The sequence below is a fragment of the Schistocerca serialis genome, chromosome 4 (assembly GCF_023864345.2).
Source record: "Schistocerca serialis cubense isolate TAMUIC-IGC-003099 chromosome 4, iqSchSeri2.2, whole genome shotgun sequence".
Classification (NCBI taxonomy): Eukaryota; Metazoa; Arthropoda; class Insecta; order Orthoptera; family Acrididae; genus Schistocerca; species Schistocerca serialis.
Window position 1 is genome coordinate 826,952,588 of NC_064641.1, and position 24,729 is coordinate 826,977,316.

The following is a 24,729-nucleotide window of genomic DNA, read 5'->3' on the forward strand; positions in this document are numbered from 1 at the left end:
TTAATCATGCAGATAGCAAATGCTGTCCTCCTATATGTTATGCCATGACTGCTCGACATGTAATTGTGTAAGAGTTGTTGGTTGGCGAGTTGCACGAGTCACTTCTCATTCCATCATATTCCACATGTACTTGACTGTAGCCCTAAGATCATGCTAGCCAAGGAAACTGCTGCATGTCTTGCACAGCCTGTTGTGTTGCATGGGCAGAGTGTGGGTGAGCATTATCCAGTTGGAACAACATATCATGTCCCTGTTGCAAGAACAGCAAAAGGCTGGGTCTAGCAACCTTCTTCATGTACTGAACACTGGTTAGCATGCACTCCAGAAATACCAAAGGTGAACGAGAGTTGTAGATTATCGCACTCCATCCCACAAAGCCTGAAATGTAGCCAGTGTGTCTTGGATGAATGCACTCTCCAAGACAGCACTTACCAGGCATACATAGTAAGCGCAAGTGACCATCACTTGCATGCAGGCAGAATCCACTTTCATCATTGAAGACCACAGCATGCCTTCCATCTTCCGTGTGATTCGCTACCGGCACCAGTCGAGCCGTGTGTGTCGACCTGAGTGGCTAGAGGTAAGCGTGCCTGTAGTCCCACTGTTAAAACCAATTCACAATTGTTTGTGTCAACATGCCTGGGCTCAGAAGCCCTCTTATCTGTGCTGAAGTAACTATATAGTCTCCCACTGCTGCCCTTGCAATAGAATGATCCTGGTTGGCGTCTGTGCTGTGTGGACATCCAGAAACTTGTCCACAGGTGTGAAAATGTTCACGTTACCAATGATATCAGCATCATTGCACAACTGGTACAGCACTTCCAACTTATGTGGCAGTTCTTCGAAAGGACTGTCCCACCATTCGGAAGGCAACAATTTGATCCCATTCAAATTCACTCAGCTGCCTGCACAAAGTATGAGTGTGTCTCCGTGGCATGGTTGTGTGCTTGATTCACGCATTTGTACCACACTGAGCCTTATGGCTGTGAGCATTCCCTCTTAAAGGGTAGACACAGATGAGACTCTGGTAGCTATGCCACTATGTTATCTGTTGCCTGATGATGCTGAAACCATTATCAGTACAATAACTATCCCCCAGTTGGCATATACTGTCATCGAATCGAAATCATCGCCATCTTTCCAGGTGTACTAATTTTTTTTTTCCCCCAGCAGTGTAAATAGTATTATTAGTCTTGGGAACATATCTGGCTTTCTTAACTCCATTGCTGATATCTCTACATTTTTGCTTCACTTAATAAAATAATGTCATTTCTAATTTTATATCTGATCCCTTCCTTTATGTGATTACCACTCTCATAGTGATTGTACTATAATGGCGTGCTACCACTTAAGTGAGTGTAGAACTACATGTGTTATTTCAGATACCCTACACCAATGTTCTGTTATACAAACAAGTGAGCTATCAGTAGTCTGCAGTTCCATTTCAAGCTGTTGCACTCTACTTCTTATGGACTGGATATTTTGGTGGAAAACTGAGAAACACTGAGCACTGTTTATCTTGGAGACTTCTAATTTTTCTAGCATTGATCTAAAAAATTATTTGGATGAGGAGGTATAGTTTTCTTGTCATATATTTCACTATCCACTGTTGCTTCTATTGATTCCTCACAAGCACAGATGATGGTGCTACTGCTTCTACCTCTTTTAATAGTGCTGTCTTTTTCCTGTTGGAACTAATGATGGAACTGCGACTATTGTTTTGATTTTCAGTTATTTTGCTGGGTTGTTATCTTCCCCCTCCCCTTCTATCCCACCTCAGCCCTCTTGTCATGTGTGAAATCTGCTTGCTTATGACAGTGCATTTTGCATTTTTAAAATGTCTTTTGGGAAACTGATCATTGGCACTTCGTACTTCTGTACTGACACATGGCTGTCTCACAAGATCATGACATTGCAAAATATTCATAACTATGACATTTGTATGTGTGAGCTTTTTCAGACACTGTTTTTGATTGCATGTAGCACTGGCCATTTCATTTTTGTAGGTATCATTTGAGCCTCCAAGGAGTAGACAGAGCAGTTATTGTGTAGATTTTTAACCACCTGAAGGTGTAATCATCTTCCTAATTTCAGCAAGTGGAGCCGCCGGCTTCATTACACCACACACATTTACATTATTTTTCTCTTTTAGTTTGCAAGTCCATGATCATGACTGTCTGAGAGCACAAGCAATTTGTCATTATGAGATTTCTCAACTCCAGTATTTTGAGTTTGGACATTTTTTGTGTTGTTTCATTTAACTACACGGCACTTCATATCTGTTTTCTTTAAAGGTCACAAGTGCACAATATCATCTGCATATGAAATAGTTGACTGGATTTTATCCGTATTGTACCTCTCTTGTCTTTTTTATATCAGACTATGCAGTGCTAAGTTAAACAGAACAACAGAGAGACAATCACCATGTTTCACTGCAGCTGTTAAAGTTAAATCTCTTGGCCATTTTGTTGTTATTCACACATGCAGACATTACACTGAGAAAAGGACAAAGACTGTCCCTCAGTACTATTAATTTGAAGACCCTTTTCATGAATTTTCTGGCTCAAACTAATGAAAATGTAGGCATTGGTAACATTTTTAACATTGTATCCACTCTGAAACTCATTCTGCATTCTAACAGGTGTTATGTGTTTTGTGTTGAGGATTCCTTGCACTACAGCAAAAGTCATTGAAGCAGATGAAACTTCCATATTTAGTCTCATCTAGCTCATGTACTATTAATATTGTGCATTGGAGTTTGAACGGTAACTTATAAATTTGATGACAAATCATTTTTATTGTGTCCCTTGCACATTTTATTGCTAAATCAGTGGTTTCCTTATAATCTACATAGAACCTCAAGATTTCAATGTTGCACAAGGAATGAGCCTCTTGCACTCTCTCAGTCTTGAATAACATTCTTGCCAGCAACAGTGAAGCTCTTACAAGTTTTTGCCCTCACAGTTAGTACCCATGTGTCAGTATCTAGGTTAGAATTTGAAGGTAGAATTGCTGGCCATTATTTAGCTCCAGGAGCAATGCCAGTACTGCCAATAGGGACATATAAAATTATACAACCCTACAGTAGCTATCAAAACTATTAATCCTTTTCTCAGAGAGAAGAGATGGATAGATTGGGGAAGGTTAAAAAGGAAGAGCAGGTCACTGAGACCCTAGGATAAGAGGACACCCTAAATGCGGGAAGCTATCATCTTGAGGTCTGAGTGACCTGCTCTTCCTTTTTAGCCTTCCCCAGTCTGTATCTCTGTCCTTGCCAAGGAGATCCTTAGATGTATTTGTTGTCTAAGGACTGGTTTGATGTAGCTCTCCATGCTAGTCTATTCTGTACAAGTCTCTTCACCTCTGCATAACCACCAAAACCAACCGCCATTTGATACTAAATACTGCATTCAAACCTTGGTCTTCCTCTACAGTTTTTATCCCTGAATACTTCCCTCCATTCTCAAATTGACAATTCCTTTATGTCTCCAGATACGTCGTACCTACTGATGTGTTCCTTTAGTTAAGTTGTGCCACAAATTTCTTTCTTCCTCAATTCAATTCAGTACCACCTCATTAGTTATTCTATCTACCCATCTAATCTTCATCAATCTTCTGTAGAATCACATCTCAAAAGCTTCTATTCTCTAATTATCTGAATTTCCCAGAATAAAATGTAAAATTTGTATTGTATGCCCATTCTTCCAGCAATTGTCATGTAGTTGATGGGAGGCTGGAAGAAGAGTAGAAGTTGAAAAACTGTACAGAGCTCCTTACATCAGACAAAATAATTTTAAAATCAATTAAAAGTGGAATCACACTGCCTTAAGGGAATATACTACCTTAAGGGACATCATTCTCTTATATAAAACTATCTGATAATACAATACTGACTGTATATTTTAAAAAATCTGGGGGCAGGAAGGACAATAACAAAACTCAAAAATGTGTGTGAAAACCCCATACATAAGTTATTCAAGAACATTATTTCTTGAAGTAGTGTTGTGTGCCTTCTTGAGGTTGAAAAACATGCTTAGTAAAGCCTGTTCTGTAGCCACCTCTAGCAGAGCAGGTTATCAGTGGAGGAATGAATGAATGGAGTGATACCTCCTGGACCCACACTGAAAGCAGCTAAGAAGCTGTCTGGATTCTAAATTACTGATAAGGTGATCATACATTTCAAAGTCTTTCCCATAAAAACTGTGGAGGCAACACTATGGTAACTACTCAAGCACATGTTCTATCTCAAACAGTTGCCATGTCCTTACATTAATATTAATCACCCATTTTAGACATAACATCTCTGGTATTTTGGCAACTGTTCATGAAACACTAATCACGATGGTATTTTCTCCCCAATTCATTTCATTATGTCCAGAATAGCTTCTCAATCTACCCATTTAATCCATTGCATTATTTTGTAGCAATACATTTCAAAAACTTCTATTCTCTTCTTTGTCTGAACTTCTTACCATCCACATTTCAGTTCCACTCCAGACAAATATGAAAAGAAAAGACTACCAGTACCTAAATTTATATTAGAAGTTAATAGATTTCTCTTTTTTAGAAATCCTTTTCTTTCTATGGCCAGCGTGCATTTGGCATTTATAACCTCTGTACTGTATCCATCACCAGTTAATTTCTTACACAGTTAGAAAAATTCATTTACCAACTTTAGTGCTTTGTATCCTAAAGTAATTCCCTCAGCAACGCCTGATTTAATTCAGTTACATTCCATTTTCTGTTTTTTACTTTTGTTGCTGTTCATCTTACATTCTCTTTTCAAAACACTATCTATCCAGTTCAGTTGTTCTTCCAAGTCCTGTGCCATCTCTGACAGAATCATAATTTCATTGGCAAACATCAAAGTTTTTAGTTTTTCTGCCCTAACCTGAAGTCCCATTCCAAATCTGTTTCATTTCCTTCTTGATCATTGTTTCCCTTTCATATCCTTGAAATCAAACATGTCTTCTGTGCCAGAATGAGATTTCCACTCTGCAGCGGAGTGTACGCTGATATGAAACTTCCTGGCAGATTAAAACTGTGTGCCGGATCGAGACTCGAACTCGGGACCTTTGCCTTTCGCGGGCAAGTTATCTACCATCTGAGCTACCCAAGGACGACTTACACCCCATCCTCACAGCTTTACTTCTGCCAGTACCTCGTCTCCTACCTTCCAAACTTTACAGAAGCTCTCCTGCAGAGTGAAAATGTCATTCTGGAAACATCCCCCTGGCTGCAGCTAAGCCATGTCTCCACAATATCCTTTCATTCAGGAGTGCTAGTTCTGCAAGGTTTGCAAGAGAGCTTCTGTAAAGTTTGGAAGGTAGGAGATGAGGTACTGGCAGAAGTAAAGCTGTGAGGACTGAGCGTGAGTTGTGCTTGGGTAGCTCAAATTGTAGAGCACTTGCCCACGAAAGGCAAAGGTCCCGAGTTCGAGTCTCGGTCTGGCACACAGTTTTAATCTGCCAGGAAGTTTCATATCTTCTGTGACTTCACCATCTACGACTTTTTCATTTTTCTGTAAATAGTTTGTATCATTATTTTGCAACCATGAGTTATTAAACTGATAATTCGATAATATTCAAACATGTTAGCACCTGCTTTCTTTGGAATTTGAATTATTAAGCCTGTAGGTATTTTGCATGTCTAGTAGCTTGCACACCAAGTGGAATATTTTGTCATGGCTCTCTCAAGGATCTCAATACCTTGGATGGAATGTTGTCCACCCCAGGGGCCTTTCTTCAAGTTAGGTCTTTCAGTGCTCCATCAAATTATTTTTCTAGTACCATATTACCTATCTCATCTTCATCTACTCCATTTTATTTTTATATAATATTTTCTTCAAATTCATTTCCTTTGTATAGCCTTTCTATCTATCCCTTCCATCTTTCAGTTTTCCCTTCTTTGCTTAATACTGCATTGCCTTCTAGGCTCTTGATATTCATACAGCTGCTTCTCTTTTCTCCAAAGAGCTCTTTAATTTTTGTATAGGCATCATCTATCTATCTCCTAGTCATGCATGCTTCCATAGCCATGTTGCACTATCAATCATCCTCATGTTTAATCTATCTGTATTCCGTTTTGCCTGCTTCATTTGCTGTGGACCTACTTCTGTATTTTCACCTTTCATGAGTTGAACTCAATATCTCATTTTGTCCAAGTATATTTGCTCAGCCTTGTCTTTTTGCTATTTGGTACTTGCTGCCTTTGCTATTTCATCTCTCAAAGCTACCCATTTGTCTGCTTTTCTCTGTTTCATCCAATTATTGTCTAATGCTCCCTCTGTCTTTGCTGCTAAAATGCATTCACTATGCTATTCATAGTAACTTAACCACATTTGTTTTTTTATTCATTATTAGACATAATTCTGCATTAACCCAGTTTGATTTTGTATTTATAACTATGTACTCATGTGACCAGATGTCGTGTTCTTCCTGCCACCACATTTCACTAATTCCTACTGTACCTTAAGTTCAGGCAATCCTTTCCCTTTTTAAATTCTCTAACTTACCTACCAGATTAAGGGATCTAATATCCATGCTCCCTGACCCCTGATGACAGCATCCTCTTGAGTAGTCCCTGCTTGGAGATCCATAACGGGGATGATTTCATGAGGGGCATTCAATAAGTAATGCATCAAATTTTTTCCTGAAAGCAGGTTGGTTTTATTTAGGATTCCAATACAGCATATTATTTGCCATTCTTTTGGCTACAAAATCCTGTTTTTCAGCATAAACTCAATGCAATGTGACAGCCTTACACCATCTTACTGGGAGAGCTTGTTTGCCTGCATGGTACCACTCTACTGATTGACATCAAAACCAACATCTTGCTGCATCATTAATTTCCCTGTCACCCATGTACTGCTTCCCACAGAGTGCATCCTTCATTGGGCCAAACAGATGGAGATTTGGGCTGTAGGGCGGATGAGGAAGAATAGACCAATGAAGTTTTGTGAGCTCCTCTCAGGTGTGCATTGTCATGGAGATGGAGAAAATCATTTGCATTTTTATGGCGATGAACGTGCTGAAGTCATCTCTTCAATTTTCTAAGAGTAGCACAGTACACTGTAGAGTTGACAGTTGCACAATGAGGGAGTACATCAAACAGATTAACTGCTTCAGAGTCCCAGAAGACCTTTGCCATGACTTTACTGTCTCAGAGTGCAGCTTTGAACTTTTCCTTCTGAGGACAGGTGGAGTTGCGCCACCAGCATTGCCGTTTTGGTTCCAATTTGAAGTGATGAACCCATATTTCATCACCTCTGATGATGTTTAGCAAAAAATTGTCACAATCAGCCTCATAACGCACAAGCTGTTCTGCATAGGTGGTGCTTCATTGCTCTTTATGGTCTTCCGTTAGGCGGCAATGAACCCAGGGGGCACACACATTTCAGTACCCCAGCTAGTGGATGAGCGTGTCAGCACTACCAACAGTGACACCCAGTTGAACAACAATGTGATCCATTGCTCACCTTGAATGAGAGTGTCTGCATGTTCCTTCATTACAGGTCACTACTGTGTGCAGCCGGCCAGCATGTGGAAGATTGGTCAGATTTACACTACCTTGATACGATGATGACAGATGCCCCATCCAGTGGCTCACCGTGCTTTTGTTCACTGCTAGGTCTCTGTAGACATTCTACAAGCACCTACGAATATCTTTGATGATTTGGTTTTCGGCCAACAGAAACACAGTGACATCTCTCTGCTTGAAACACACCTCCTTTGCAGACACCATTTTTTAAGGCTGCATATAGCATTGCCACGTATCAGAACTTCGTGAAAATTTTGGGGCTGAAGGAGTAATATTCCACTATGTTCCATGACAAATTGCGCATTTTTTTGACTGAAACTGTCTGAGGAAAAAAAAAGTATTGCATTATTTATTGAACACGCCTTGTACCTCCAGAATATTTTACCCAAAAGGATACCATCATCAGTAAGCCATAATAAAATAATGGCTGTAGTTTGCTTTTGCTTTCAACTTACAGCCAATCCTAGTCATAACTCTCTCTCTCTCTCTCTCTCTCTCTCTCTCTCTCTCTCTCTCTCAAAATGATTCTTTTGTGGCATTTGTTATATGGTAAATATTGTCTTTCCAATAAATCCCATCATCTGTCGCATTCCACAAGAAACAGTAATACCTTGGTTTATACTTCACATGTATAATTAATGTCACTTATAGTAATGTAATTTGAAACATGTTTAGTCTCATGTAAATGTTCCTGCTCTTTCACACTCAATTTAAAACCGTTTACATAAGGATGAGGTTATTCGGAATACAAGTCTCTCACACCAGCAACAATTGGTAGACTGCACATTGCAGAAGATCTGAATCCATCTCAAAGAGATACTTCATGTTGTTGTTGTTTAATAATTGGTAGTCCTCAATTCCTTGCTCTGTTGCCATCATAGCAAATTTAAAATGCTGACTTCGATCCTTTTTCCTGCTAGTTGTGATGGTAGACTGCAATAAAATTTTGCAACACGTACAGTGTAGTGCCAATCATCAGCTGATTTATACATCAGATCTCATGAAAAGTCAGATAGTGTATTGATCCCTCATCAATGATGATCTCATGGAGAAAGTGCAATTCTTTGAAAATTGTCACTTTTATGGCTATGTAAATTGACAGCCAATTTCTGCAAATATCCATAGTTTGAACACTTCAACAATCCACAACATTGTTCACTCACATATATCTACTCAACAGTCAGCACATTATTTTGCATTTATTGCAGCAAATGTGATGGAAGGTGTTTGACCATGCGATTTCTAATACTTATTTTATTTCCTCCAATTTTTACATCTTTCGCATTTTCTTGACGTTGCCCAATCACATAAGGATCTCATATCTGTTGATGAACATCTTGAGAAATAGCTCAATGACTGCTGTATCCATTGTAATAAGTGGTCCAAGCAGTTATGTTCCATTTCTGTTTGCAGATGGAAGATTTAATTTCTGGTTATCTTAGTACAATACACAGATGTGACAAAAGTAATTGGACACCTCTTAATATTGTGTTGGACCTCCTTTTGCCCAGCATAGTGCAGCAACTCTGTGTGGCATGGGCTCCCTAAGTCAGAAGTCCCTTGCTGAAATATTGACCCATGCTACCTCTATAGCTGCCCATAATTGTGAAAGTGTTAACAGTGCAGGATTTTTTGCTTTTGCTGACATTTCTATTATGCTCCATAAAAGTTTATGGGATTCATGTTGGGCGATCAGGGTGGCCAAATCATTTGCTTGAATAATCCATAATGTTCTTCAAACCAGTCACGAATGATTGTGCCCAGTGACATGGTGCATAGTCATCCATAAAAATTTCATTGTTGTTTGGGAACATGGAAGTCCAGGAATAGCTGCAAATGATCTCCAAGTGGTCAAACAATCATTTCCAGTCAATGGTCTGTTCCATGCAAACACAGCCCACACCATTTCAAAGTCACCACCAACTTGTACAGTGCCTTGTTGACAACATGGATCCACAGCTTCATGGAGTTTGCAGCACACTTGAACCCTACCATCAGCTTTTACCAACTGAAACTGGGACTCATCTGACCAGGCCACAGTTTTTGTGTCATCTAGGAATCAACCAATATGGCCACGAGCCCAGGAGAGGCACTGCAGGAGATTTCATGCTGTTAACAAAGGCTCTCACCTCGGTCATCTGCTGCTGTAGCCCATTACTGACAAACTTTGCTGCACAGTCGTAATGGCATGGTCATTGTAAATCTCACATTAATTTCTGCAGTTATTTCACATTGTGTTGCTTGTCTGACAACTCTATGGAAAGGCTACTGCTCTTGGTCATTGTGTTTTCTGTGATCAGAGGTGATGCCTGAAATTTGGTATTCTTGGCACACTCTTGACACTGTAGATGTTGAAATATTGACTTTCCTAATGATTTCCAAAATAAAATGTCCCATGCATCTAGCTCCAATGACCACTCTGCATTCAAAGTCTGTTAATTTCTGTCGCATGGCCTTAATCACGTCGGAAACGATTTCACATGGATCAGCTCAGTACAAATGACTGCTCCAGCAGTGCACTGCCCTTTTATACCTTGTGTATACAATACTAACTTCGTCTGTATATGTGCATTTCACTATTTCGTGGCTTTTGTCACCGCAGTGCATAGTGGCCACTGAAAAAGCAACAACTGGAAAGTATTTTGTCTTCACTAAGTCAATGCAGTAACAGACAGATAAAGAAGTAGATCATGAATGTTGGAAATTTGAGACAGTTAACTAGATGAAATTAGTGATACTGAATCTTGGGCAACTATAATTTTTAAAAATTTGAACAGAAGAAAGTGGTAGCTAGAATCAGTCTTCATACATGTTGCAGTAATGTTAGCTAGTACCCTGCCTCTTGAATCCTATCTCAAATCTGATACAAGAAAATGAACTTGAAGAAATTGATATATAAAAAGAAAAGGGAGTAGGTGAAGATGAGATGGGAGATTCTACACCGGAAGAAGAATTTGATGGAGTACTGAAAGATATAACATGAAAAAAAAGGCATTTGGGGTAGATGACATTCCCTCCAAATTATTGAGATCCTTGAGAGAGCCATATCAAAATTATTCCACTTGGTGTGCAAACTACATGACAGGCAAAATACCTGCAGACTTAAAGATTGTACTAATTCCAATCCAGAGAAAGCAGGTGCTAAGAGATGCGAACGTTACTGAAGCTGTTGAAAGCATATCCGTGAATTGTTGCCAAACTGAAAAGTCCGACAGAGAAAATGTTGAATTTCTGAATTTCGAACCTCCCTAAGATGGACTGTAACTCATACCACATTCCACAGAAGTACATACAGAGTGGCACAAGTCATAAGAAAACTGAAAAATAATAAACCAGTGAAGTACAACTGAATGGTTGGATACGCATTTCTCAGATTTATTACTCTGTCAAATTAGTATGTGACCTCTTACATTCAACAACTTCCTGTTATCATTAGGAATTATCCACAGGTCATGTGGTACTTCATTTAGTTGGCCAAATTGTCAAGAAGTCACTGATCTTCGTTATGCTACTGAAGATTATGTCAATGTCTGTGATGGCAGAAATTAGTAGTGATGCTGATTCCATTAGATGGTAGATAACTCATCTTATTTCTCTGTAGCCTTTCAGCATCAAGCTCCTTTTTTGATGTACCACTAAGAGTACAGCTGCCACTTCGTTTGAAGTTGTTGCACATTCTAATGCCAACTGCTTCTTTGATGACTTGATGACAGAATTCCAGTAGGTAGGTGCTGGAGGTAAAACTTTCATTTTCTCAAACATAATCATATTTTTTGAGGCTGTGTGTAGCAACAGCATATTTTGTCAAAGTTGCAAAGTTTAATATGGTTGAAACTTCGAGTTCGAGTCTCGGTCGGGCACACAGTTTTAATCTGCCTAGAAGTTTCATATCAGCGCACACTCCACTGCATAGTGAAAATCTCATTCTGGAAACACCCCCCAGGCTGTGGCTAAGCCATGTCTCCGCTATATCCTTTCTTTCAAGAGTGCTAGTTCTGCAAGGTTCGCAGAAGAGCTTCTGTAAAGTTTGGAAGGTAGGAGACGAGATACTGGCAGAAGTAAAGCTGTGAGTACCGGGCGTGAATCGTGCTTCGATAGCTCAGATGGTAGAGCACTTGCCCGCGAAAGGCAAAGGTTCCGAGTTCGAGTCTCGGTCGGGCACACAGTTTTAATCTGCCAGGAAGTTTCATATCAGCGCACACTCCGCTACAGAGTGAAAATCTCATTCTTAATATGGTTGTATACCCTTATTGGTGCACCAAAGCATGTGCTTGATCCTTAAAGACTAGAGAGAAATAAGCTAAGTTATCCATTATCTAACAGAATCATTATCGCTACTAATCTTCCATAATCATAGATATCAACATAACTTCTAGTAGCTTATGGAACTTTTGTGACATCATGAAGCCTCCATTATATAATTTGGCCAACTGAATGACATACCACGTGACCTACAGATAACTGTTGGTGGTGATGACAGAGGAAACTGTTAGAAGCTTGAGTTTATATACAAATTAGACACGGAGAGAACCTGTTAAACAATTATCCAAGAATTTCACCACAAAAAACTATGTTCTCACAATGAAATGGCTGCTAAGGTGATAAAATGGAATGACAGAAGATGTTAAGAAAGTTAAGGATGAAATATGGAATATGAAGAAGGTACTGGTAGCTCTGTAGCATACAACAATACAGCCATTACAAAAGAAATATGAGAAGAAGGATACAGAGGTATATCTCTACATCAGCTACAAGAAGAGGACATTACTAAATGGGCTTCAGGAAAGAGTAAGGATACAAAGAACAGATTTGCTTGAATGAACTTACAAAATGCAGGGCCATGAAGAACAATAAAATTATAGTAACCTACATGGACCAGAAGTCTTGTGAGTCAGTTGACTGTATGGCATTAGGAGGATCCTGGAGGGGGGGCAGGAAATGAAACAAGAAAAAAAAATTAGACAGTATTATTGGAGAACATGTAATCGAATTGCTGTGAAACAGGAAAACAGACTCACTAAATGTGTTCAACATAACATATGATAGAAGTTCTTTTCCCTCACAGTGGTCCTTACATTGTCTCAGGCTTTACCTAGAAACTAAATAACTAGTAGTTCAAGAGTGCTGTAGAGACTAATAAACAATGCAGTGGTGGCCTCTAATGGTTTGTATAGAGGAATGAAGGACAACAGGCCTTAGGCACTGTTTACACTGTCAACTTTCTTTGACAAATCGTTTGTAAAAGCGAAGACCACACTCTATTATAAAAAATACAGTGGAAGTACCCAAATGCAATGTCAAAGATTTTTTATGCAATATATTTGACTAATAAAGCAGGGAAAGTTGTGGTTGAGAATTATGAATGATTTAGGAATAAAGGAGATGACTTACTGAAAGGCAGAAACACTGCATCATCGATAGGTAGACAAACAAAAGCTTGGCTAGCTTTCAGAATGCACTTCCTTTTTCAAGCTTGTAGGAAAAACACGCACACATGCGCGGACACACACACGCACACGCGCACGCCTGTCTCTCTACTTTGTGCTCAGTCGACTGAGCACAATGTAGGGAGACAGATGTGTGCATGTGAGTGAGTGAATATATGTGTGTGTGTGTGTGTGTGTGTGTGTGTGTGTGTGTGTGTGTGTGTGTGTGTGACAGAGAGAGAGAGAGAGAGGTATTAATGTCGTGGATTTCATGAGCAAGAAAACCACAGTGGTTGAGGTGGAAGAACAGGCGTAGAAGAATTTGACATATAGTGCAAGACTAGTCGGTATGCTAGAACTGAGAATTGCCTACAAAAAGATGAAGATGGTGAACATTTCTGGTGGCTCAAAAACAAAAGAAAGCATCATGCGAAAGAGTGAACATATTGAAATAAGTAGAATTATATGTACTAGGAGCAGTACAGGGATTGAAAAAGGGGGTCAAGGAGATGACAACCTTAACAGTGGATACAAGTATAAGGTACTACAATGCAACAATGAGGAAAAAGTATCACTCACAGTGGGGAACATACTGCTATACACAGATTAGATAGCAACTGTTTGAAGACTCAGAGCAAAATCCCTAGAGAAGGAGAAAAATCTTTAAGAAGGTAATTGACCCATTAAAAATATTTTAATTTAAATGCAAGTCCTGTGCTTTCTCTGGTAAATGAAGTTCATTTAGTGTACTTACTGAAGTTTTAAGGAAACAGTTGTATTAACCTACCATGTTTTGCGTAAACATGGTAGCTTAATACAACTGTAAACAGGTCCATCAAGAAGAATCCTTTACATTGTCTTCCGTAATCTGTAACATATAAGACTTATTTATTCATTAATGTTCATTCCCTTACAAAAGACTTCAGTGTCCTGATGACAGTAAGGAGAATTACTGAACTAAATCTGTTGTCTTTAATGGTTTCAACACCAAACAATGATTTAGTAGCCTTCTACAGGAGGAAGAGTTTGTAGTTTACATATAAGAAAGGCATTAGATTTATTTCAAACTAGTATAAACATTTTATGTTTTATATTTTATTGTTACAGACATGTAGGCTGGTAGAGGACCACAAAAAGCATCTACTTGAGATGATATTTTCTCAAATACCACGCTATTTCATCTCATCTTTATGCATTTTCTTCCTTACATGTAATCAAGTTGTTACTGAATTGAATTTCTTGACTTTTAGCCTGACTTTCCACTTGAGTACTTTGCACTTGAAAATTTGTCTTGTCTTGTATATCTGAGTCAATTATATCAGCATCCTTCAGGTCTTTTCTGGCTTCAATGATCCACTTCTTGTTTCTAACACTTTTTGCATTTGCTTCAAGATCTGTGTAGTTTTCTTGGTGTCCGGCGTTCTCTTGATATGTCCTTAAAATTTCAGTTGGCTTTTCTTCATGTCATGTACTGTGTTAGATATCTGTTTGGTTTCTTGTCTAGTCCTCAATCTGTTGCCTTCTTCTTTCTTACTGGGCCCCAAGATTTTTCTGACGATTCTTCTTTCTAATTTCTTTTTATTTCCTACTGTCCTTTCTGATCTGTGACCAATGTTTCTGACACATACAAGCTTTCTGGATTGATGACAGTGTTGTAATGTCTCACTTTTACATTATGTTGGTAAGTAATGGATGAAATAACAACTGTATATAAAGGATAGGTTGGTACTCGCCACATAGAGGTCACAGACAGACAAAATGAAAGAGACTTCTAAAATATTAAGCTTTCAGACAAAGTCCTTCTTCTCAAATAGACACACACACATTCACATAAGCACAACTCACATACACTGGCGATGTGTGTGTGAGTTGTGCCTTTGTGAATGTGTGTGTCTATTTCGGAAGGAGTTTGTGCAAAAGCTTAATATTTTAACAATCTTTTTCATTGCCTCGTCTATGTAGTGAGTAACAATCTATCCTTTCCATATTGTTGTTTCTAATTATGTTGTTGTTATTGTGGTCTTCAGTCCAGAGGCCGGTTTGGTGCAGCTCTCCATGCAATACAGTAAAGCTGCATGCCCTTGGGAAAAATTATGGCTGTAGTTTCCCCTTGCTTTCAGCCGTTCACAGCACCAGCACAGCAAGGCCATTTTGGTTAGTGTTACAAGGCCAGATCAGTCAATCACCCAGACTGTTGCCCCTGCAACTACTGAAAAGGCTGCTGCCCCTCTTCAGGAACCACACATTTGTCTGGCACCTCTCAACAGATACCCCTCCGTTGTGGTTGCACCTATGGTACGGCTATCTGTATCGCTGAGGCACACAAACCTCCCCACCAACGGCAATGTCCATGGTTCAAGGGGGAGGGTGGGGGGGGGGGGGGGTCTAATTATGTGATAGGCAAAATCTTTTTTTATACATTCATGCTCATAAATTAAGGAAAATGCTGATACATGGTGAAACAACACCCTGGTGGGCAGTTTGCAGGTTTAAATCACCTCAGGGTATGACCATGCTTTGCATTTGACCTGCGGTCATCGCACGGTGGTGCAGGCAACAGTTCACATACGCAGTGGTGTGTTGGTGCATGACAGAATACGGTGAAGCGAATAAGTGTGCAGACGTTTTCAGATATGCTAATGGTGACTGTGTGTTGAAAATGGCTCAAAGAACACACATCGATGACGTTATGGGGGGCAGAATACTAGGGTGACTGGAGGCTGGTCAAACACAGTAGGTCATAGCACGGGCCCTCCATGTGCCATAAAGTGTGGCCTCAAGATTATGACAACGATTCCAACGGACAGGAAACTTGTCCAGGTGTTACAGTACGGGACATACACAGTGTACAACACCACAAGAAGACTGATATCTCACCATCAGTGCCTGCAGACGGCCACAGAGTACTGCAGATAGCCTTGCTCGGGACCTTACCGCAGCCACTGGAACAGTTGTCTCCAGACACACAGTCTACAGATGACTGAACAGACATGGTTTTATTTGCCCAGAAACCTGCAAGGTGCATTCCACTGACCCCTAGTCATAGGAGAGCCCATAAAGTCTAAGTGTCTAGAACACAGTACATGGTCATTGGAACAGTGGTCCCAGGTTATGTTCACGGACGATTCCAGATATGGTCTGAACAGTGATTCTCGCTGGGTTTTCATCTGGTGTGAACCAGGAACCAGATACCAACCCTTTAATGTCCTTGAAAGGGACCTGTATGGAGGTCGTGGTTTGATGGTGTGGGGTGGAATTATGATTGGTGCATGTACACCCCTGCATGTCTTTGACACAGGTCAGGTGTATCGGGATGTCATTTTGCACCAGTATGTCCATCTTTTCAGGGGTGCAGTGGGTCCCATCTTCCTCCTGATGATAACACACGGCCCCATGAGCTGCCATCTGGAGGAGTACCTTGAAACAGAAGATATCAGTCAATTGGAGTGGCCTGCCTGTTCTCCAGACCTAAACCCCATCAAGCATGTCTGAGATGCTATCGGTTGATGTATCGCTGCATGTCTTCAAACCCCAACAACACTTCAGGAGCTCAGACAGGCACTGGTGCAAGAATGGGAGGCTATAAACCAGCAGCTGCTCGACCATCTGATCCAGAGTATGCCAACCCATTGTGCGGCCTGTGTACGTGTGCACGGTGATCATATCCCGTATTGATGTCGGGGTACAGGCGCAGGAAACAGTGACGTTTTGTTGCACATATGTTTTGGGATAGTTTTCTCAACTTATCACCAATACCATGGATTTACAGATTTGTGTCATGTGTGTTCCCTATGTGCCTGTGCTATTAGTGCTAGTTTTGTGTAGTGCCACGTTGTGTGGCACCACATTCTGCAATTATCCTTAATATATTAGCATGAGTGTAGGTGTTTCCAGTCTTCCCCCATTGATCTACTCATCAATTAATTTCTCTTTTTCTGAGCTTCTTTCTCTATCCCATTTGCCAGTACCATCTCCCCAATACCTGAGTTTGTGAACTCTCTTGATCTCACCAGATATTGTCATGATATTTTTTGGTGCATCTTTTTGGTGTGACATGTATTCTGTTTTCTTGAAGAAGCTCTGTTGTCAGATCTTTTCAGCCTTCTCTCTCAGAATCTCAATTTGCTTTATTGCAGTTTCTTTGTACTGCCAGATGATCAGTGAATACCAGACAGCCAATATTTAGTCCTACAGTTTTCCTTCCTAACCTCACTGGTTTATACATAAATTCCCTGTATCTTCATTTTTCTATCCATTCCAAGACAACTTTGACTAATAGTATATTTAATAACTGGTGAAATACCAATTCTCTGTCACTGTCCTGTTCTAATCTCAAGGCACTCTGATAACTAACTATCCCATGAATTCAGTTTTGGGTTCAGCAATGTTCGGTGTCTTCTCACTGAGGCCCCACTCTTCCAGTACTTGAGTCAGCGATGGTCTGTCTATAGAGTCACATGCCTTTTTGAAATCTACAAAGGTGTACAAGGTCTCTCTCCTTCTCATTGCTTGGTATCTCAGTATAACTTCTCTGAAATTTGGAAAACTGAGTATCTGTTCAGCATAGGATCTTCATGGTCTGAAGCCTGCTTGGTATTTTCCTATCTTATTTTCCTGTGGAACTGTGTCCTTTCTAGCAAGCACTGTAATTGAATTTTGTATGTCACAGGCAGTAAAGATATCTCTTTGTAATTGTTAAGATCGGTTGTTATGTGCAAGAGTGTGTAACAGTGCATTTCCATCTTATGGTATTACTTCAGTCTCCCATATGTTTTGTTTGATATCTGTTACTTCTCTGATGGTATTCAGCCCAGCTTTGTGTAGCACTTCAGCTATGATGCCAACTTTTCCTGCTGTTCTATGACCACCAATTCATCTGTTGCTCGCTTTTTGACTTACCATTTCTCTTGATCTCTTAGTTACTTGGGACTCTCTCAGCCAGTTCAGGGCAATTCAGTAGTACATTGAAGTATTTCACCATTGTGTCACAGTTGTCTTTGTGGTTCAGTACTTTTCTGAAACACTGATTCTGTTCTTGATGTGCTATGATCCTGGTTTTAGATGTCTTTCAAGTTATAGTTTCAGACTTCATTTTAACTGATTCTTTTCATATTCTCCTGATGCCTCTTGTCATTTGCTTTCTCGCCTCTGCATACATTGCCAGACTGACTTGTGATTTGGCGGTGTTCCATTTGTTGTATGCTATTTTCCTGTCCTCAGTTGCTTTATCACATGTGTCATTCCTCCATGGATGTCTCTTCTTTTTACTGTAGGAATTTTCTCTTTTACTGATTATCTTCTCTTTGAATTCTTCCTGTGTCATGCCTGCCTCTTCCTCCTATTTGTCTTTGATCCTTGATAATTTTAATTTTGCCATATCAAGCTGCAGTATTATTGCGATCTTCTTGTTCATTCTGTTTGGTGTCAGCCTAATTTTGATTCTTGTGAGATACTGACCAGTGTCTATGTTTGCCTCTCTTCTAATATGTACATTCAAGATTTCTCTGTGGTTCATGTGTGTAATTGTTACATGGTTGATTTGGTGTTCTCCTATGGATTTGACCAGTGATCTCCACCTATTAGTTTTCTTGATCTCTTTCATGAAGTGAATTGACATAATCCTCACATTGTGTTGTCTCTGGCAATTCTTGTTAGCAAATCTATATCCTGGGTATTGTCCTCTTGTTCCTTTGAATCTCTTTTGTCTGACTAGTAGTGAATTTAAATTACCTAATAAAGCCTGAGCATCTCCTTTGTGAATTTGTCTCATGGTTTTCTCTAATTCATCCAGTATCTATCAATTCCTTCTTTGTGTCTCTTGTTAACTTGATTTTAGGTGCATTTGTGTTGATTATTGTGTAAGACTTCTTAGCACATTTGAGCCTCATCATCATGAATCTGTTGTTTATTGGTTTCACTTCTGTTGCTGATCAGAGGATTTTCTTCTTGACTGCAAAGGCCATTCCCAGGAGCAGCACTTCTTTGTCTATTTTCCTGTCTGTTTTGCTCTTGAACAGTCTGTAGTTCCTGAAGTCTAAAGTGTTGTCGTGTGTTATATGGGTCTCTTGAATTGCCAATGACAGGGTCTTTTGTTTGTCTAGCATCTTTTCTAATTCATGCAGTTTCCCTGCTGTGATTGGTGTGTTGATGTTCAGTGTACTTGTGTTACTTCACTTTGGTGAAAAGTTTGCCAGAGGGCTCCCACTCCCTCGGTTTTGTGGTGGGCCAAACTCCCCAGAATCTAACAGTATGGTTGTGGTGGCTATATTGGGCACCAATCGATGATTACCACCTGGGGTATTAATAGTATTTTTCTCATGATTCATTTACTCTTGATTTGTGAGCTCAGGTTTCACTGGGTAAATAGAACTAATGTGGTTAGTCATGAACAAGGTGTACATTATTAATTGCATTTCTTTTGCTATAAAGTGGCCATGTTAACTGTTTTATTCCTTGAATAAAAGTTTGTACAATAAATAAGAGGAGGTCAAAACCATGAGAAATCAGATGAAAAGGAAAAGATTTCCTGTTTTTGTGGTGGAGATGGACTTATATAAAATGATTCAAAGAGCATGGAAGATAAGAGGGATGAGAAGAAAGACTGGAATGCATTTGGTTAATGAACTCAGCTGGGAAGGGTCTGTGATAATGAACAACAGAGTATACTCCACATATTATATCAGAATTTTATAAGACAATGGTGAACTAGAACAGGGTCATAGTATCACAGTAGGAAGAAACAACAAAAAATGGTCTGAAAGAAGTCAGTAGAAGAGTTACATTGATAAGTGGAAAGAAAGAACAGATTTTGTACAGACAAGGAGGAAGCTAAGCTACACAAGAGCTACTCAAAGTCCCACAGATACCACCATGAAAGAAGTCATAGGAGGCTGAAACTTTGGTCTCTGTCTTACGATGGAATTAATTATGTTTCCTACCTGAGCATTATTGTAGATGAGTTTGTAATATGATTCAGTATGGCTTTAACCCTGAATTCATTAAGCTGCAACTCCAGGTAAAGCAGCACCAAAATATGAATCAGAGAGACCATGATTTGGGCTATGATTGGCCTTTCTGATTTAGAATTCACCTAATGTACATAAATAGTTTTATGCAAAAACCAGGGTAATTCTGTATGGGAAACTTAATTTCCAAACTTCTGTGAGTCCAGTTAAATAGTGTAAGTATATTACCTGTCATATTTTAGTTGTAATTATTTGCTGTGACTCATTACAGAGGATGTTCATCATAATCAGGTTGTAATTTTCATAGCTCGGTCATCAGCCCAAGACCATTCTGCATTTCCTTGAATGGCTCTAAAAGGACAAGTTTTCTTTCAATTTTCATAGCTAGATTATTGGCCTGAGACCATCCTGCATTTCCTTGAAAGGCCTCTAAAAGGACAAATTTTTTTTCAAATCATTAATCTGATAAATTAAGTGCTAAACATAGTGTGTTTCATGACTATCTCAGCTGTAGTACTTTAAAAAATGTTGGATAGGCTTACTGACACAAAGTTGACAATTTGGTATGACTTGCACACACCTACAGAGAGCTACATGAGAATATCTATTTCGGAATAAATTTTTCACACTGCAGCAGTGTGAGCACTTATCTGAAACTTTCTGGCAGATTAAAACTGTGAGCCAGACTGAGATTTGAACTTGGGACCTTTGCCTATCATAGGCAAGCGCTCTACCAATTGAGCTACTTAAGAACAACGTATGACACGTTCTCACAGTTTTACTTCCACCTGTACCTCATCTCCTACCTTCCAGACTTCACAGGTGTTCTTCTGCAAAACTAGCACTCATGGAAAAATTTATATTGTGGAGACATGGCCTAGCCACAGCCTGGTAGATGTTTCCAAAATAAATTTTTCACTCTGTAGAAGGAGGGTGCATTGATATGAACCTTCCTGGAAGATTAAAACAGTGCGCTGGACCAAGACACGAACTCAAGACCTTTGTCTTTCATGAGGTAGTGCTATACCGACTGACCTACCTGACAATGACAGACAACATGTCCCCACCGGTTTACTTCAGCCAGTACCTCATCTCCTACCTTCCAAATTTCAGAGAAGTTATACTGCGAAACTTGCAGGAACAAGTTGGTAGAGCACTTTCCCAGGAAAAGCAAAGGTGCCAAGTTCAAATCTTGGTCCAGCAGACAGTTTTAATCTCCCAGGAAGTTTCATATCACCGCACACTCCACTGCTGAGTGAAAAATTCATTCTAGAAGCACCCCCAAGGTTATGGCTAAGCCGTACCTCTGCACTGTCCTTTTCTCCACGAGTGCTAGACCTGCGAGTTTCATAGGAGAACTTCTGTGAAGTTTTGAAGTTAGGAGATGAGATACCATCAGAGATAAAATGTTGTGAATGGGTCGTGAGTCCTGCTTAGGCAGCTCAGTCAGTAGAGCATCACAGAGGGCAAAGGTCCAGAGTTTAGTCTTGGTCCAGCGCACAATTTTAATCTGCCAAGATGTTTTAAAGGATCTGTTTGTTTACATTAAAAACAAACGTTCCTCCAAATTATATGCTGTGAAACTTTACTGTAGAATAAGTAGGTGTTCTTAGTAAATCATTTCAGAGACTGATAATTATGTGGAAAATCCAGAACAGAATACAGTATGTAAAAAAGAATAGATTGTTATCCACTAAATACAAGAGGTGATGGGCAGCAGCAGACCTACACATAAAAAATTGGAGAAATTGCACAGTTGTCAAAGATTTTCTGCTGCACTAATAGATACAGACACGACTCTAATCCCCAGTTAGGTGGCAGTTTTAGGGGAGAAGAGAGAGAGAGAGAGAGAGAGAGTGTGTGTGTGTGTGTGTGTGTACATAGACTTATCGATTATGAACAGTTATTTTCCAATTACTGTCATCAGAAATTGGCTATGTCAGTAAACTCATTTGCTGACAGTACTTATTATTCTACTTCTGTTGTCCAGCCATTATTGTTCTTCATTTGACTCTGTAATGCATGACGGACCTCTTATTGCTGGTAGTGTTTCCACTGATTGTCAGTAATCTTCATCAAATTCAGGTTGGCATTATACTAATTCTTGCTGTCATTTTTTGCTTTGTCTTTTATTCAGATTTACTGCAATTACCATTTGAGTTACATGAAAAGCTGTTATATAACATATTAAATATATGCCTCATAAAGCTTATTTCAAAGCTTATTTTGTGTTCCTGATGCTCTGTGAAACACTTACAAATGCAGTATGATACTTGTACTGTACTGGCTGCTACCCAATACTATTTTTTCTTTCAATTTTTTCTTTCTAAGTTATCATGTGTTATGTTTAGGCCACAACCAGTTAGCACCAGTTCAGAAATTCATAATGCTATTCCCGTTTCTATGTAATAAACAGCTAAATGTGGTTCAAGAACTCTGGACTGTGTTTTATCACTAATATAATCACCAATCAAGTTGTCCATATTTGTGGGTTCTTTAGTAGTATGTCTGAGTGAACCTCCATCTGCCCTCATCCTGCTTAACAGACACGGAACTGACCATCATGTGCACTTTCCATATATAATTAAAAAAAAAAAAAAAGCACCATTAGCTGAGTGGTCCTCATGTTCTGAAAAAAAAACATTAATTATAATGCAAAAGACGTAAAAACAGTAGAAAGGTAATGACTCAGAGCTCTCATTTCTTTAAGGTGTCCAATATTATTTATGGTTCTTGTAAGGTTACGTTTTTTCCATCTTCTTTGAATTAGGTTGCTGATTCACATATATTAATTTCACTTTGAAGTAGTATAGAGCAATTCAAAATGGATATAGTGATTACAAAAAGAGCTATAACTATTTAATGCATGGCGAAACAAAAGTGTTCTGTGTGCCTCTCATTGGTCATGACATGCGAAAATCCATTTCACCCCATGGAAAGAAATCCGTGGGGTGTCAGTCCAGAGATCTGGGTGGCCAAGAGCAGAACACAGCATTGTCATATCCAGTACATCCAATCCAATGGTTTTGAAATTGTTGATTTAAAAGTGTATGGGCCTCCATACCCCAATTTAAATTTTAGATACTCTTTTGTAATCTCTAAAATTCTTATTGGTGTATCTCTATGCACTACACAGTTACAGTAGTTTTAGTTGATATATTCATTTTGAATTACCCTGTATATAAGTTGGGAAAGTAATAAATACAGTGTAATAGTGTTTTTATGGTCTGTCTATAGAATTCCTGAAGTTCTATAATTTTCTGCTGCCATTTTTACCATAAGTTTTTGAGAAAATTTGTGCTACAATGTCAGATTACAATTGTTATCACCTAGAGCAGTGTTATGAACAATAGTACTATAGGAAATATAATTTGATACAGTAATGCCTGTTTGCATGTCTTTATTATTGCAGGGGCTGACTCGTCCTGCATGCCTTCTGTAAGAGACCTCGTACTCCTCATTGGGAAATGCAATCGACCCCCGAAGCCCATTGCTTCTTCCATGCCTGCACTAGTTTGATTGTTTCTCTTCCTTCACATTCTTGCATGCTGGAACAGGCATGTGCCCACACTTTTGAATACTTATTAGTAGATGTGATAATTTTTTATCCCTAATTTTTAGCGGTGTTTACAAATAAGATATTTGCATTAAAATGTGAAACTCAGATGTTATGTCTTTCACTCTAAATATTTCTATTGTTTTTGTATGTTCTTTAATTGAATGGAACATTCCTGTTTTAATCAGTATCATGTCTCATCCTGTGACATTTTTAAAACCAATGCTAATGATATGTAAATATAAAACTGCATGGTTTTGTACACCTCAGGCCTCAACATTCTTATATCTTTATTGAGGTAGCAACTTACTCAAAATTTTGTCATTTATCTTACAATTAATTCAGTTTTATGCTACCACCTTTATTATTGGTGTAAGAGAAAAGTGAAATGTATTCATTTTCCTATTTAAAAATACTTTACTCAATATCTTTCAATATCATACAGTAAGTGATGCAACTACTATATTAATGCCATGATCACAGTTGCTTTAAGTCTCTTGAAATTCTTAATTATATCACTTTACAGAAATGCCAATAAAGAACTGCAGCAGTAACATCAGATTAAAATTCTTGGTATAACTCTTCACTAATTTTTGGCCATGTTAATAAAAATATAAATATGATTCTTTTTTCATCATTTATTTGGATTTGAAATGAAATACAGTTTTTTAACACTGTGTATCACAGAATCAATCCAAGTAACACAATTGTTGCTTTATTCATAAACCTCTGAACAGTAACGGAAATAGGCCTCTCGGGAATCCACATGTAATAAGACACAGAACAATTGCTGTGACCGGTACAATTGGAAGAACAGAAAAAGCGTCAGTCATTGCTACTCTGCACATATATATATATCCATGAGTCGCCGGCAAATGGCATCACAGAGGTCATGCCATGCGAACACCTCCCACAGATGGCTGCCAGCAGCTGGCCCACGGTGATAAAATTAGCAGCTGATACAAACTAACACACACACACACACACACACACACACACACACACACACACAGTGACAATGCACTCACATTCACCTGCACCAGTAACAGGATACAGAACCAACATAGTGTCTTTTTGCATAATTAAAATTTTACTTTAGAAAATCTTGTTGTACAGGGTCATAATAAGTCTAGGGACAAAGTACAGCAATAGTTGAACATTGGCCTCAATATAGAAAAAAACATTGTAATGAGCCACAAATAGTGGACAGATGTTACAGGTGGGAGCAAAAGATGTTCTGCAC

At 39.1% G+C, this 24,729-nt stretch overlaps 1 protein-coding gene across 2 annotated transcripts in view; it reads left to right on the forward strand.

The window, feature by feature from the left end:
* LOC126473429 (nicotinamide/nicotinic acid mononucleotide adenylyltransferase 1) overlaps nt 1-24,055 on the forward strand; it is a 104,130-nt gene extending 80,075 nt beyond the window's left edge. The window contains exon 7 of one of the 2 annotated variants that reach the window (XM_050100468.1): nt 23,343-24,055. In XM_050100468.1, the coding sequence (XP_049956425.1) occupies nt 23,343-23,372 (30 nt within the window). In that variant the 3' untranslated portion in view covers nt 23,373-24,055. The remainder of the gene's footprint in view (nt 1-23,342) is intronic. The other variant, XM_050100469.1, reaches the window with a different exon arrangement.
* The last annotated feature ends 674 nt before the right edge of the window (nt 24,056-24,729 follow it).